The sequence below is a fragment of the Tympanuchus pallidicinctus genome, unplaced genomic scaffold (assembly GCF_026119805.1).
Source record: "Tympanuchus pallidicinctus isolate F22 unplaced genomic scaffold, pur_lepc_1.0 scaffold4, whole genome shotgun sequence".
Taxonomy (NCBI): domain Eukaryota; kingdom Metazoa; phylum Chordata; class Aves; order Galliformes; family Phasianidae; genus Tympanuchus; species Tympanuchus pallidicinctus.
In genome coordinates this window covers 46,711,200-46,728,158 of record NW_026294758.1, presented here as the reverse complement: position 1 = coordinate 46,728,158, position 16,959 = coordinate 46,711,200, and the positions used below count along the sequence as shown (strand labels likewise).

Here is a 16,959-nt window from a genome sequence, read left to right as displayed (position 1 = left end):
ACAAAGTAACGTACTGTTGTTGATTGTTACTTCTTGAACTAAAAGGCTAATAATCCATTGTATTAAATGCCATCCAGATAAAATCTTATAATTTGAACATTAAGAATAGAGTAACAAGTAAGTACAATCTTGTTAAAGAATGAGAAAACAAACCAGAAAAAAATCTGCAGGTTTTAAGATGATCTCTGCAATGCTGTTGACAGTGGTAGAGCTGTGTAATGAATGGTTGGAGAACATGTGTTATCTACTACTCTTAACAGTGTAATTTTCATAGTAAGATTGATTCTCTATGAAAACAAATTCTTATAAATACTTCTCTGTTCTTTATTTAGGTATCATGCCAGTGTATCATAACATGTTTGCACTCATGAGTGAAACAGATAGAGTTTGGTATCCTCCAAATCACATTTTTCACATAGATGAAGGAACCAGACTAATACTACTGTACCGGATAAGGTAATCCAAAGCAAATGTTACACACTTTTCATGATAGTATAGAAGTGTGTGAGGAAAATACAGTCAGTAATGTAGTTAGATGAGCTGTAATTTCTCTGTTACAGACACTGTTGGTGAGATCTGGATAAAAGATAAGAGAATAAAAATCAAGTAACTTCAGTTGTATACGTATTATATGTATGCCATTTCAAATTGGAGAAAGAAAAAATTCAAATGTATGAGGAATTAAAATAATATTGTTCTTAGGAGTACTACATCTCTATCTCCTTACTTGACCATTTGGAGTCAGTAGGAGTTCTGAAATGCAGAATGATTATTTTAGTCAGGTGGATGCCTGCAGTAGATCCATTTTTATCTACCCTGATTTCTGAATGCGGGCTTCTAAATCTACAGTCACCATTTTCCTTAGGGAATAGGCTGCTTTTTCTTTAAATTGCATAATGTAACCTGATAACTTGATTGTTTCTTTAGGAATTGTTTTAGAGGAAACTGAAAGAGTAACACAAGATCTTCTGTATTCTGATTAGTAAGGGTAGATTTGCAGAGCTCATTGTTTTTACCAGTGCAGCTTCTCACCCTCTAAGTGTTGTACTACACACCAAGAACTAGATCAAATCCTTCTGTTGACTTTGGAGGGCTTAATATTGGCTCTTCAGAGCAGCAGAACAGCCAGCACTTACTGTAGGTCTACAAAATATGTAATTTTCGGTGTTGGTAAACAAGCATATATTTTCACTGTCATTTACTTAAATATTTTTTAACAGGTTTTATTTTCCTCACTGGTATTGCAATGGCACAAGCAGAGCATATCGCTATGGCATTATTCGGGGTTCAGAAAGCCCTGTTCTTGATGATCTTGTCATGTCTTACCTATTTGCACAGGTATGATTTTCTCGATTATATCTTTAAAATGCAGACTTAGAAAGGTTGATGGTATTTCTCCCTTTCACTTCTAATAGTAGTTATGCAAATTCTTTTGACAGTTTGAAGCTTTTAAACAGAAAAATTAAAGCTTGTGTCACATTGTATTTCTGCAGAGGTGAAGTTCAAATGGCGGTCGTGGGGAGAGCAGGGAGACTGTGCAGTTCCCATCTAGTGCCACCACGTGAAAATCTTTCTACTGTGACTTTCATTTTGGACTGTTATAATGTGGAACAACATTCTCCACATATGTTAGCATTGCAGTTTGCATGACAAGTTGCTGTCTGTCTGCCATTTCCAACAGCTCTGGTTATGACATCCATTCAGCAGATAGTTGTGTCTTCTGTGACACCTATAGCCTTTCCAACTACAGAAACTGATGCAGTTACACAGAGTTCCTGAAGGAACATGAAGCAATCCAGGTTTCAGGTTGCAGGATGTGCGAAGCTTTCCATCAGTGTCTGGTGACAGCAGTGAGTACACCTGTAGGAAATATGACCTGATGGAAGTATTTCTCAGCCTGTGGACAGAGCTTTGGGAGGAGATGAGTGGGCTGATGAACATCAGGAAGTTGAAGGAGACTGACTGGCGGAGCTGTTCTCTGCCATCCCCAAGACAGATGCTTTAGCTGACCACAGCAAGAGAAATGAAGGGCTACCTCTCTTCTCAAAAACAGGAGGAAGGAAGGTAGCAAGGAGAGAGAGGGGAATAGAGGCAGGTTTCTGCTCGGAGTGGCAGGTGAATCTCCTCCCTGCCCATCTCACCCTCACATTCAGGTGCCCTTTTACATAAGGAAAGAAGCTTTGGAATTTGATGAACAGATAGATGATGTAGATGAAGGTTTATCTAGGCTGCAGGATCACCTAGGGCTAGACAGCCTTTCACCCATATCATGAGCACCTCGGTCAATACAAGAAGTGTTTTTGTGATAGGTGACTCCTTTCTGAGAGCAACAGAGGGTCTCATATACCAAACAGACTCAAACCATAGGAAAGTCTATTGCCATCTTGGGTAAGAGACATCACTACAAAACTCACTACCCTGGTGTGTTTCTCCACTTAATGTCTATTAGCGGGTTTTCATGTCCATGGTGATGAGGTAGCAAAAAAGTCCAAGAGAAATCAGAAGGGACATCAGGGTCTTGGGGTTATATTTTTCTCTGTCCTCCCAGAAGCCTGGAGCAATGTTGAAAGGAACAGGCAGACCCAGGTGTTGAAGCCAAGACCCAGGTGGCTCCAAGGCTGGTGTCACCTGCAGAATTTTGCTTCTTGATCTTGGAATAGCCTTCTCAAGTTGAGACCCACTGGCAACCACTGAGTTGCACCTTTCTTAGAAGGTGGGAAGACTTCTGTGCTTGAGCTAGCACAGTTTGATTGATAGAACTGATTGATAGAGCTTTAAACTAGTTTTGAAGGGGAAAAGAATAGAGCCAGTCTCACCAGTATTAAGTTATGGAATGACATACCAAAATTTGAAGGCATTATTGGCATAATTGAAATCTGTTGGGAGGAATCCTGGGAGCCTGTGTGATGAGGGATGGTTATAGATTCATCAACAGAGAGACATAGGCAGGGCATATAAAGTGGAAATGTGATGCTGGGTATGAGGGAGGGCCTGGAGTGCATGAAGCTTGTAGTTGGCAGTGAGATGGTTAAGGGCCTTGGGGTAGGGATTAAGGGACAAGCAAATAGACCTTCAAACAACATCCACTTTATTACATGTCTTCCAGCTGAGATGATAACATCAGTGAATCATTGCTGAAGGAAATAAGAGACCTCATGATCAGCTGCCCTTGTGACTTCAATTTGTCAGGCTTAAACTGGGAATACCACACAGCTGATACAGACAGATTCAGAATATTCCTAATACACCATGAATAACTTTCTGGTACAGGTACCAAGGGAGCCAATGAGAAAAGATGCCCTACTAGATTTGCTGCTTATGAGCTGAGAAGGTCTTGTGAGTGAAATGGCAATTAGTGGCTGTCTTAACTGTAGTGACTATGATGTTGTATAGTTTATAATCTTTAGTGGCAGGGTGAAAACTGCCATCAAGACTTCAGCTTTGGATGTGAAGAAAGCAGACTTCAGGCTGCCCAGGAAACTGGTTAGAAGTGTCTGCTGGGAAACTAGTTTGAAGGTGTTGGGGTTCATCAGTGCTGGTCTGTTTTTGAGTACCACCTCTTAAAAGCCCAGGAACAAGCAATTCCAAAGTGTCAGAAGTCAACAAAGCAGGGCAGAAAGCTGGTTTGGCTCAATGGGGATCTTCACCTAGAGCTCAGGCAGAAAAAAAGAAAGTGTGTGGCCACTGAAAGTGAGGTTAGGCAGTATTGTAGGAGTATAGGAGTGCTGTTCCCTTCTGTAGGGAGAAAATTTGTACAAAAAAAAAAAAAAGTCAGTAAGAATTGAAGCTGACCAACAGAGAGAATAACAGGACTTTTAAAAAAATTTTTATGTAAACAGGGCTAGAGATAGGACTGGTGACCAGTCACTAGTGTGGGATTCTGGGATTCTGGAAGCTTCCATTTTTAAGGCCTGTTATTAATGTTTTCATCAATGACTTGGATAAAGACTGGAAGATATAGTAAGTAAGTTTGTAAAGAAGACTGAATTAGGAGAAGCTGTAGACTCTCTAAAAGACATCTTGAGAGATAGAGCTGGAAAATCATCAACCAAATGAAGTATAAGAAGAGGAAGTGCCAGATTCTCCAATCATAGATATATGTATGGAGTGGGGGGACAAGAGTCTAGAGAGCAGCACCACAGAAACAGATCTCTGTGTTCTGGTTGATGGCAAGTTGAACAGGAAACAGCACTATGCACTGGCAACCAATAGGGCTAACCATGCCTTCATGTTTATCAGGTACATCATTGCCAGCCAGTCAAAGGGAGGAATTGTCTCACCCTGCTCTGTACTGGTATGACCTCACCTTGAGTACTGTGTGCAGTTTTGGATGACACAATATAAAAATATGAAACTACTGGTGTCCAAAGGAGTGCTGCAAAGATGTGGTAAAGGGTCTAGAGGGGAAGATGTATGAGGAGCATCAGAGGTCCCTTAGTTTGCTTAGGCTAGAGAAGAGGAGGCTGAGGGGAGACTTCATGGTGGCCTACAGCTCCTCATGAGGGGAGCGGAAAGGCAATGCTAACTTCTACTCTCTACTTGCAGCAACAGTACTTGAGGGAATGGTACAGTGCTGTGTCAGGTGAGACTCAGGCTGGGGATTAGGAAAAGGTTCTTCATCAAAGAATGATCAGTCACTGGATCAGGCTCTCCAAAGCAGGGGTCATGGCATCAAGCCTGCTGGAGTTCAAACAGCATTTGGACAGTGCTTTCAGAAATATTATCTGATTTATGAGAGTCCTTTGTGGAGCTAGGAGGTGCATTTGATGATATCTTTCCTTCCCTTCCAATTCAGAAGATTCTGTGGCTCTGTGACACACGGACCTAGTAAAGATTTTAATCAAGCACATTTTGAGAACAGTTTCTAATCACAATTGTATCTGGTGTCCAGTATGAGCATATGTGGTTCTCTGGAAATGGAAAGTTTCACTTAAAAGAATGTAGAATAAATAGCAAAACCAACAAAATAAAATTATAACACTGCAATTCATGTACAAATATTTTTAGTTGCTTTCTTGCATTTTTCTTCAGTGGCGAGATGATTTTTTGGGTGGATGGATACAGATGCCTGTCACTCATGAAACGCAGGAAGAATGCCTTGGAATGGCAGTTCTGGATATGATGAGGGTGGCCAAGGAAAAGGACCAAACCCCACTGGCTGTTTACAACTCAATCAGGTAACTCAATAGTTCATAACTGTGTAACACCTGTTATCTATAGATATTAATTTTGCACCCTAGTCTGTCACGAGTTGAAGATCTTTTGTCCCATAGCAAGCAGGGCCCCCTTTCCCCTCCCCATTCCCCTGCAGAAAGAAAGCAGAGAAGTGAAAAAGGAGAGATTACAGCTCAAGTGAGTTAGAGAGAAGCTCATTTACTAGAAATGATAAAGGAATGTGTGATAATACAACACAAAAGGAATCAAGGGTAATAAACAAAGAGGGCAGAGAAACATCTTTCTGACTGTGCTGCAAATGGTAGTATGGCCAGAAGTAAGGCCATGGAAACCATGTAAGAGTGACTGGTGCTGCTGGGAACTGTAGTTCCCAGGAGCTGCAGCTCCTCAGCAGCCATCCCAACTCTGACAGTTCACTGCATGATGTCATGGTATTGAATACCTATGAAAAGCCATGACATAGCCATCTGGGTGGAGATGTTTAACTACTGGGGATTGATTTAGCCTTGCATATTGGTTCCATAAATTTACATATAGTGTAAGCTTGAAATCAATAGAAAGCTTGTATCACAACAGCTATTCTTTTTGTTTTTCAGTACATGGATTTTTTCCAGTTCAGATCAGGGCCAGCTTCAAAGTTGAGATCAAGTTGCACAGGGCCTTGGCAGTAAAGTTCTGAAAATGTCCAGGAATGAGGATTCCACCATGCCTTTGTGAAGTTTTGACATATGTATTATCATCCTCACTAGGGAGAATTTTCTCCTCATTTGATTGATCTCTCCTCTGTGATACCACATGTACAATACCTTGTCCTATTACTGTGCATATCTGTGAAAATCCTACATCAACTAACATAACTAGTTAGTTGAACAAAATTGCTAGAACACCTTACTGGGGCCTTTTCTCCACCCTGTACAAAATTCCATAAGCCTTTTTGTTCATATTGTATGTTCCAGGCTCTTAACTATCTCTGACAAATCTCCACTAAACTTGCTTCAGTTCATCAGTGCACTCCAATTTGTCAAAGTAATCAGTTTCTGCTTCAGCTGAGTGAATTCTGGCTTGGTATTTCATTATTAGTGTATGTCTTTTAATGAAGGCTAGCAGGTGGAGTTAAATAAAATAAGACAACAGATTGACCAGCTGATTGGAGGTATCAAACTACATTTTTGTCTTTTGATCCAATATGGACAGTGATATGAAATACTTTCATGAGAATCAGCAGCAGTGTTACTTGTGTTCTACCACCTATTGTATTTTCCATAATGAACTCTAAATTCTATTTGTTGAGCATCTTCTTTCCACTCTATACACTAAACAAAGCAACTCTCTATCTTGCAATTTTTATTTATTTATTTATTTATTTGTTGCTGTCTTGCCTCAGACTTAAATAATGTCTTGAACTGATGTCCAGATATATGGAAAATGCATAATGTAATATATGTTCAAATGAAGTTGAGGGGGGACAAAAAAGGAAAATGGAAGAAGAGATAAGGCTATATTTGAAAGATTGTATTACAAGCTGAAGAAAGAATCCTTGTTATCCTAGAGCTTAAAAAGGTTACATTTGGTGGGAAATGTTTTTTCACGTCTTGTTCAGCACAGAGCTAGATGTCTTTGCTGGATTTAATGGGTTAAATCATTAGTTGTGGTTTTTGTTTATTTGCTTGTTTTTTTTTTGTTTGTTTGTTTTTTTGATGGTTATATATTCACAGCTACAAAATGTTTTTGCCTAAATGCGTGCGAGCAAAGATCCAAGAATACCACATTTTGACTCGAAAGAGAATAAGGTACAGGTTCCGTAAATTCATACAGCAGTTCAGCCAGTGCAAAGCTACTGCCAGGAACTTGAAACTTAAGTATCTCATAAATTTGGAAACCCTTCAGTCTGCCTTCTATTCAGAGGTTTTTGAAGTAAAAGAACCTGGTGGAGATCCTTCTGGAGAAGAAAGTTTTGCAACTATTGTAATAACTGGAAATGGTGGAATTCAGTGCTCAAGAGGAAAACTTAAAAACTGTGAGACGCTGGCAGAGCAGGTAATTTCTTTAAATGTATCTACTTCATTATTTTAATAGTTGCACAGTTCGTCATTGATTAGCTTGATTAGTTTGATTAGCTTGTTAAAATTTATGTTCAATAAAACGCATGTTGTCCTTGAATTCTGCTTGAAATCAGGACTATACAGGATCCAGAAAAACAAGGCAAATTCCTCTTTATATTGCTTCACTTAGACTCTTACCAGTGTCTGAACTAGCAAATTTAAAGAGATGTTTCTATAACTGCAGTCTGTTTACTCCTTTTTTCAAGAGCTAGGTGATAAGTGGTTCAATAACTTGTCATGATCTTATGCTGTTGTATTTTTATTTATCTCTATTATTTCTTTTGTGTATGGTTTCCCAGCATGACTGTTCTTTGGTAAAATGTACCAAAATCTGATAGTAGCTGTGTAAAGTAAGAGTGTGGGAATTTTCTAAAGGTAAGACTAAGGGCAAAGTGAAGCAGATGTCAGTTTTCCAAAATAATTACATCTATTGCTTGGTAGTTTTAATGCATAAAGTGTAGCAGTCAGACCAAACTACAAAAAAAACTGGTGACATGTTTATAATATACTATAATGATTTGTAAAAATGCCATTTTTTCCTAAAACTGTAAAAAAAAAAAAAAATCTGATTACTTAACCAGATTTTCTACTTTTTTTTCTTAGAATGTTTGCAGATTCATTCTAGATCCAGTAATTTCCTTTACATTATGTGGCAGTCCTCACCCTTGTGCAGTTTTCTGTAGTCACTAGTCTCTTGCAGGAGCTGATGTTTGGTTTCTGCAGTTTGTAGTTTTTGGTGCACAAAACTTATGTATTTTGTGCTGTCATGGCAACTAAGTCTTTAGTAAGTGTAGTGTTTAAACTGATCTCTTTTCAAATTACTATTTCAGAACTGTTTTTCGTAATTGATAATATTAGCATCCTTAGTGACAAAGACAGCACGTAGGCCAAATGTATTTTCACTGTTACAGAAACTGTGTACAAAATATGTTGTGAAAATTTAATGAAGGAATAAGATTGACTGTAAAAGTGATCATAACTTTCAGCAGAAATTTGTTGATGATGAGGCTATGTAATTATTTGTTGTAGGATTTACAAACATATTGTGATTTTCCTGATATCATTGATGTGAGCATTAAACAAGCAAGTCAAGAAGGTTCCAGTGAGAGGAGAATTGTCACCATTCACAAACAAGACAGCAAGAATCTGGTCTGTGTACATTTGCTTGCCATTTTTGTTTTCTGTATAGGTAGTATAGTTGCTGTATAGTTGCTTTGAGCAAATTGCGGTGTTCATGGTTTTATATAACAAAATATTAGTTGTTAATTAAGCATGAGGTAAAACTGAATGCATTTTTGCAATATAAGCAGTGTATTAAAACCCTGAATATCTTGTGTGTGGGCTAATGTAGACAGTTCTAGCTTACGATGATCGTGGATGGATTGATTATCCTTTGTTGGAGCCTGAAATCTGAGTCTGTGTTTTAGCAATCTAGCATACTGTTTGTATGAAGTCATGATTAAGCTGGCTGACAGTGACCAAAAAATTGAAAAGGGGTCAAAATATTCTGGAGAAATGATAATACTTTTAAAAAAAAATGTGCACAGACATAACATTAATGTCATTGCTTCTACTTTTTAAAATGCTTTGAAGAAGATACTGGAAAATAATTTTATATGTGAGTGTAAAAAGTTATTTTAGTTTGGCCTCCAGAAACTCCCTTGCCAGCTGCTGGAAAGTCTGATTCAAGTGCCATACAGTTCTCTTCCCTTGTCTCCATGACTGGTCTGCAGGTCCTCAGGACTCACATTCTCTCTATTAGTGTGATCAGAGAGCTTCCCACTGTTCGCATGAGGAAGCTACATACATCTTATGCACTTCTTCATAAGAATAGTAATTACTAAAACCCTCAAAAAGCATTAGTCAGTTTTTAGTCTTCCTAACATGGCTTTTGGACAAAAGCCACATGGTTCACTGATGTATGGAAGAACTGCGAATTTCTTTAATTTCTAATGTTAACAGTACAAAATTAATGGCCTGTTAAGAACTTGAAAATTTGTCTACGCCTTTTATAGAAATGTAAAAGTAGCTGAGATATCTGCAATATACATTTACAGTGCTCAGAGTATGAAAATGTTTTGGATAGGAGAAAGGTGCTTTCCTTAACTATAAGCCATGAAAATTCTCTTAAATTCAGAATTTGTGAATTAAATTCTGAACATCCAGGAAATTTGCATTAACTGTTACAAATTCTCATTCTTTCTCTCCTCTTTCTCTTTTCTCTCCCCTGGCTATTTAACAGGAGGCTGAATTTCAGTCTTTAAGAGAAGCTCTCTCCTTTGTGTCATTAATTGATGGATATTACAGATTAACTGCAGATGCCCACCATTATCTCTGCAAAGAAGTAGCACCACCATCAGTGCTTGAAAATATACAAAGCAATTGCCATGGACCAATTTTGTAAGCAAATTTTAGTGATATAACAAGGTGCTGTTGTTTTTGAAGGATAATTTTTAGCTGATTGTGAACCGTGATGGACGTCTTAAGATGTGCATTTATTTCACTTATGTAACAAAATGCTTTATATTTTTCCTCATTTTTCACTTTGCAGAATAAAATACCTTGTTGGTGTATTATCAGAAATAGAACAAAGGATTCTGGCTTTAATTTTCTTCCCTTAGAATTCTGTCTTTTGTTCAAGCAAGACACTGCAAAGTCATGCTGCTGATTTTTACTGAATTACAGTTATTATCAGGGCAGCAATGTATAATGCTATAGAGGACTTCATGTTTTAACTGCAGCCTCTATTAGTTATACTATTTGAGTTACTAAAGAGAAAAAGACAAATTCAAATACAGTGAAGTGCAACCCATGTAATTTTGAGGGTTTTGCTTGTTTTTCTTGTCTCCTTGTTCTCTATCTCTGAATTTCAATACCTTCTTAGATTTCTTTTCTTAACATGGGAGCTTAGGAATGTTTTCTAAGGCAGAAAAAAATATGTATTGGCTTTAGGTACAGAAAGCTCAAAGGTAGAATATCTACAAGATAACTTGCATAGAACTAGCACCATCCTACTTCATTAATACCAAATGCTTCTGGAAATTTCCCAATGACAGAGTATAGGTGCTGTACATATGAGGGGAGATGAAGGAGAAGAGGAACAGAGACTTACGTTTCAAAGCATGTCTTTTGCATCTTGCAGACCTAGACAAATACCATATATTGATTTTTATTTAGAACTATTTAGCATGATGTACTGTAAGAACAGAACTTTCCATACCATTCTCTTTGTAATTCCTTGAGATAGATAGAAATAATTAGCAATGACTGGTTAGAGAGAGATTAGTTGCTGTAGTAACAAATGAAGCTTTCTTTAAAATCCCTTTTGTTATTAGTCCTTTCCCAATCTAAACTAGTCATTTTCCATGCACACAAATGCTTCTCTAATCTTAGCTTGCTTATCAGACAGTTTCACTTGAACAGGTTCTTCCATGATGGAAATTGAGAGTCATATTCATAAACCCAAGGCAATGTCTTTTCAGACTGCCAAGTTTTTGATCAAATAGGTCAATGAGATTTAAATTGTTAAGAGTCTTTACTGCATTCTTTTGTACAGAAGCAGCTACTGTGACTACTGGAAAATAGAGAGGCAAATGAATTATTTTAAAGGGGAGTTTAAAATTCAGAATTTGTATTGTCATTGTATGAGATATCTTATAATAGTGCTCATAAGTCATTATCTGGTCTTGTTCTTTAAAATTATGCAGTATTAATCATTTTCTTTTTATATAGCATGGACTTTGCTATCAATAAACTGAAGAAGGCAGGTAATCAGACTGGCTTCTACGTTCTTCGTTGCAGTCCTAAAGATTTTAAAAAATACTTCCTCACATTTGCTATTGAGGTTTGTATTCTGGCATGGACAATACTTCTATGATTTCTATCATGTTGTGATAATGTGCATGGAAAGTTCAGTAAATGATTCTGGATTTTCTTTTCAGAATGGTAGTATGTCTGTTGATTCTACAGCTACTTGTGTCAGATAGGCCTACTTTCAGGGTCATATGAGAAACACACTAAAATAAATTTATGACGAAGAATCACTGGCACAGAATATATGCCCCAAAACCAAAAAGGCAGAGTAAAGAGAGTTTGATAATTTTGGGTTTGGAATGTGACTGTTCAAACTATTGTAATTGTTTGGGTGGTAATGTGGGGATTTTGGTGATTTCTGTTGTTTCTGGCACAGTAGGACTTAATTACTGAGTGTACAGTTGATCGCTGTGGTGATCTAAGGTTGTCTCTCATTGATGAGTTTTTATAGGTTTGAGTTGTATCCTTCATCCAGCTAGATTATCTGGTGCTTGTTATGTCAGCATATATCTTCAGGACATCTGCTGTAAACTAGATGAGAAGCTGCACTTGAAATGCCTACAAAACTCTCATGCTGCTGAAAAGCCAGATGTTCATCTACTCTATGAGACTGTAGCTAGTGATAAAGCAGCACTTTAATAGTGCTGTTACATAATTACACAATCTTGTTCCAGTATTGATCTTGTTCCAAGGGTGGGATTATTTTTAATTAAATGAGCAGAGCTACCTTTGGGTTTTTAACTGGAAAAAGTAGCATACATGGTTTTTCTTACTAGTTTTGCAGGAAGCTATCAGATTTACTCAACACTGTCACAAGTAGGTACATGTTTCAAAATGATAAAATAATGTTGATTTGTGGGTGGAAGTAAAGAGCCATTTTTAAGACCAGTTTTAGAAAAATTTTACGTCTAGCCAGTGAACCGTATTAAGGATTTTTTGGTCCCTGAGCAAGCTTAGGGTCAAGTTCTGAGTCAAGCTTGCCATTAACTGACCTGGTCGCATTTGTTTTTCCTGTTCTAATTATTTCTGGGCAAGCCATTAAAAGACTTTTCAGATTTGTTGGAATTTGTTGGAATGTTTTTCACAGCATTAACATGAAGGATTATGAAAGCATTGTTAAGAACTCTTCTTGATTAAAAACGTCTAATGGTATGTTTTCAAGATTCATCAAAATAATTCAGTGCATATTGAGAGCCTACTGTACTAGGAATGAATTGCTTAGAACTGCACTGTACACTGCAGAAAAACAGAAATACACCTTAGATCTCCAAATACTTGCCAAAATGAAAGAGTTTGAGCTTTTGGGTTATGGCTTCCAACATTTTTTCTATTTTATTACCCCATGTAACAGTGAAGGAACTTTGGTTGTTACATCTGAAGATATGAAGGATCTTTCCTAGGTTCCTTTATGTTTTCTCAGCACGATATTTGGAGATTTGTTAATGTTTGTTCATCTTCGTGGCAGCATACTAATTTCAGGGATGGAGGTAGAATCTTGGCTGTGTTTGTGTTATTTGGTTTTGTTTCTTTTCCCCCTCAGAATCACTGTTACATAGTGAGTAAAAAATAACAAATAGTGGTAATGTTTCATTGAAGGGTGGGTTCTTTAGGTTACTGCTGTGCATTTAATTTTTTTAATGACTGAGTATTGATCAATTTTCCTTTTGCTGTGAAAAAATCTCTGCAGCGTGAGAATGTCACTGACTATAAACATTGCTTAATTACGAAGAATGAGAATGGGGAATATAATCTTAGTGGAACCAAGAGAAGTTTTGGTAATCTTAAGGATCTATTGACCTGCTATCAGACAGAAACTGTCCGCTCAGACAGCATAATTTTCCAGTTCATCAAGTGCTGTCCTCCAAAACCAAAAGGTAAGAAATGATAGTTTATTTCTAAACAAGAATGTTTTACTTTTAAGTCTTTATAAATTGTAAACAACAAAGTAAATGGCTTTCAGGTAGGTAAGTACACATATTGGCTTATGTGGGTTCTCTTCATTCCACCTACCTGTTTTTACTTTGTTTTGACATGACTATCTAGACAGCACTGATAGCCATCACAGTTTCATTGTTAGAACTGAAACTATGTTCTTAATTACTGTAGGAAACAGTGCTATACAGAAACAGTAGGAGTAGGAGAAGCAGCAAAAGCAGTTTTTGCTAATCCAAAAAAGTGAATTATTTACCAAGACACTCTATAGCTTTTAAAATGGTCTCAGATAGACATTGCCTTTTTTTTTTTTTTTTTTTGTATTTACAGCTTCTAAATATGTGATTTTTATATTTTATAGCTCAACTTTACTTCTGTTTGTTCTCTCAGATAAATCAAACCTCCTTGTCTTCAGAAGCAATAGTGTCTCTGATGTACCTTCATCACCAACTTTGCAAAGGCACAATGTTAGCCAGATGGTCTTTCACAAAATCCGGAATGAGGACTTGATTTTTGTAAGTCTTTTAGTTGCTTCTTTCATTGCAAATAGTTGGTTTAGTAAGTGCTATATAAAAACTCCGTGTGCATTCAAAAGAGCTTTTTTTTCCTTAAAAAAGAAAAGTGTCCTTTTGACTGCAGTGGTAGTTTGTTTTGTTTTGTTTTCCTCTGTGGTTCTTTCAGCAATTTGTCACCTAAGATCCTTGACAAGTTAGTAGTTTCTTTAAAAAATTAGCAAGGATTTAAGCTGTTCATGGTATACTTGTTTCAACTCTGGAGGTGGACTAGCTGAAAAGTTTCACATATATACATTGTTTATTGAAGAAGTTGTCTGTCTTTGACAGAACACATAGTAATTTCTCATTTTCCCTTTCCTGCTTTTTTGTCTTTTTAGGAAGAGAGTCTTGGACAGGGCACATTTACAAAGATTTTCAAAGGTATACGGAAAGAAGTAGGAGACTATGGCCAGCTCCATCAAACTGAAGTTCTTTTAAAGGTTCTGGATAAAGTGCATAGAAACTACTCTGAGGTTGGTATGATTGTCAACTGCAGTGTACTTGTCCATCCCATACTACTTTTCTTACAGCAAGTAAGCAACTTGCTGTATTTGTATGATAGAGGGATGATTGTTGAACAGAGATCATTCTTTGCCTTGTGAAACAGGGAAAAATGGGTTTGAAACTAGTTCTGTGAACTTCACCTGTATACTTCATTTCCTTTCTGCCCGCTATCTATTACAATTTAGAGCTACCACAGAGAACCGAAAAACAGTGGTTCTTTTGTACTACGCAGGTAGCACAGGAGAAACAGTTTGGCCACAAACCTGTACTGGTAAACTCATGATCTACACTTGAGGTATCAACTTTTAGGGAAAAATTTCCTTTTGTTGACTGTTTTCCTGGTGTTTTTGGTTTTTGGTTTTTTTTTTTAATTATTATTTGTTTGTTTTGCTTTGCTTTGTTTTTGTTTTTGTTTTTGTTTTTGTTTTTGTTTGAGTCTTACTGGTTCTCCAGTAAAATAAATATTTTGCATAAGGTCATAAAAAATCAGAAATATGAGGAGTGTTGCCATATGTGGAATCACCCATATTTGATTAGTCTTCTAGTGTTTGACTGAATCTGTGAGCAGACCTGAACTGCCCTTTTGCAGAAAGCAATATAATGGTAATATAAATAAGCTCAAGAATACATATGTGTAAATTTAATTTTAAAAAATTAACAAATGTGCTATTTCTTATTATATCAGTGCAACTTTATATGGCTGCTTATTGTGTATTCTGATTATATCATAGTTTCAAATTCCTAATTAACCTAAGAGCATTTGCAGTAAGTCAGAAGAACCAGTCTCTTATTCAATGAACTTTTCAACCGCTTAGAACATATCTAAATTAAAATGTTAACTGAAGAAAAGGAGAAAAAAAATTCAAGAGCTAGTGTCAAAAGCAAGGTAGACATACCTTTTGAACATATGAAAGTAAAAATGATAGTAAAAATAACATGTATTTTAATTTTATGAAATTGGATAATATGCTATCATTTTAGAATAGGGTGAAAATAATTTTTTTAAGGAGCTCTAAGAATAAAGAAATATGAAAATGACCCTTGAAGGAAAATATGCTGATTTTAACCTCATCTCATTGGGAAACAATCTGTACGCAAGGAAGCATAGCTAAAAAAAAAAAAATATGATTAAAGAGATGAAAGCATTTGAAAATTTCCTAACAAGGTCAGATAAGGTCTCACAACACTGGATGAGGGATATAGATAAGGGATATAGTAGTTCTTGTCTTAAGTTAAAACTTTATAATCTTCTATGAAGAAATAAATGCAAACTGGATAGCACATTGTGAATTTGCTCATTGTTTACTTAACTGATATAGAAAAAAAAGATTCTCTTTAAGATGAGGAGATGCATCTGCCTGCAGAAAAAGAGACTGCTAACTCTTCTAGATTGTGGATTGTTTTTTAAAACAAACAAATAAAACCCACAATAACAGCAAATCAATTTTTTTTAAAAAAAAAAAGCACAAACCAAAACAAAAAAAACATCCACAAATAAATAATATGAAATTTTAGACAGTCTTTGAAATGAGATGGGAGATGAATCGTTTTTTAAAAAAATTATTTATATCATATGCATCTTTTTCTACAAATAATGTGTCACAGTTTTTCTTTCACTGATTGGTTCTCTCTTGCTCTCTCTTTCTCAAAGTCCTTCTTTGAGGCAGCAAGTATGATGAGCCAGCTTTCTTACAAACATTTGGTATTAAATTATGGAGTCTGTGTGTGTGGAGAGGAGAGTAAGTATCTTTTTCACTAATTATATACAGCTGCCATTAGAGTTTCTTTTAAAAGGGGAGAGAGTGGGAACTCATTCCCCACAGAAACTTCAAATATTAATGAAACATTAACAATAGCAACATCTTTACCCTAGCTATAGAAATGGAGTATGTCCTCAGTTTAGCTTACTAAACTTACTTGCACTGTAGTTATTTATTAATAAGTTTTTGAGAACACCTGATATATAATTCTAGAACCTCATAATGAAATCTTAATTTTGGATGGCAGTCCAGTTCTTATGTGTTGTCTTCAAATATGCATTACTGGATCTCACTTTACCAGTTTTCATTTTAATTCAGTCCTTGGCAGAAAAGTCAGTTTGGACAAAAAACATTTTTTTCTTCTATTTAACTGCTTGTAGCAAAATGAGACATTTTTGAAGTAAATGTGTAGATAATGTGTAGATAATGTGTAGATAATAATAATGTGTAGACTGCTGCCTCCATTAAGAGAAATGGAATTTGCAAAGCAAGGAAGGTGAGGGCATTTTGTATTGAAAGTGGCTTTTCTTACGAGGTTGGAAGGCACTACATTTTTTGTCTGAGAACTCATAATACTGGTTTCAATTTTAAATACTTCCACAATTGCCTTTCCTAGTTCATTTATATTATCATGCATAGAGACTATGTATAAAATTCCAGGTAGATGGTGTATCACTTTAAAACATGGAAATAATCTAAGCGTGGATATTATTTCTCCATTATATCACAGTCAGCCTCTGTAATCTTTTTTTCTGAAGGTGAGGCTTATGAGGCTTAGAACATATTACTAAGTGGCAGTTAGCAAGAAATGAGAAGAGAAGGTCTTACTTTTTCCATTAGACGTTTGATGTACAGACTTCAGAACAATTGTTTCACGTAACTGTTATTTTTAAAAAAGTTTTCTGTCTAAAATAATGTCATAAAAATTAGTTTACTTTCATTAGACAAATATAAAACGTGTAGTTTCCAGAGTGTTCAGAGTGTAAAAAGCTCTACAATGTGAGCATCCTCTCTATACCTTCTGGAGGAAGGGGAGAGGAGAAGGGACGCTCTGGGCTCTTCTCTCTGGGAGTTGGTATCAGAGCAGACAAGAATGGATTAAAGCTGCCGAGACAAGGT

The 16,959-nt window shown here is 36.4% G+C and overlaps 1 protein-coding gene across 12 annotated transcripts in view; it reads left to right on the top strand.

The window, feature by feature from the left end:
* Window positions 1–16,959, top strand: part of JAK2 (Janus kinase 2) — an 88,967-nt gene that overhangs the window by 45,568 nt on the left and 26,440 nt on the right. For 11 of the 12 annotated variants that reach the window (XM_052700469.1, XM_052700458.1, XM_052700464.1 and 8 more), the window contains 11 exons: window positions 333–456; window positions 1,221–1,338; window positions 5,032–5,177; window positions 6,891–7,212; window positions 8,307–8,426; window positions 9,520–9,677; window positions 11,010–11,121; window positions 12,778–12,964; window positions 13,413–13,537; window positions 13,915–14,049; window positions 15,732–15,819. In XM_052700469.1, coding sequence (XP_052556429.1) covers window positions 333–456; window positions 1,221–1,338; window positions 5,032–5,177; window positions 6,891–7,212; window positions 8,307–8,426; window positions 9,520–9,677; window positions 11,010–11,121; window positions 12,778–12,964; window positions 13,413–13,537; window positions 13,915–14,049; window positions 15,732–15,819 — 1,635 coding nt within the window. The remainder of the gene's footprint in view (window positions 1–332; window positions 457–1,220; window positions 1,339–5,031; window positions 5,178–6,890; window positions 7,213–8,306; window positions 8,427–9,519; window positions 9,678–11,009; window positions 11,122–12,777; window positions 12,965–13,412; window positions 13,538–13,914; window positions 14,050–15,731; window positions 15,820–16,959) is intronic. The other variant, XM_052700468.1, reaches the window with a different exon arrangement.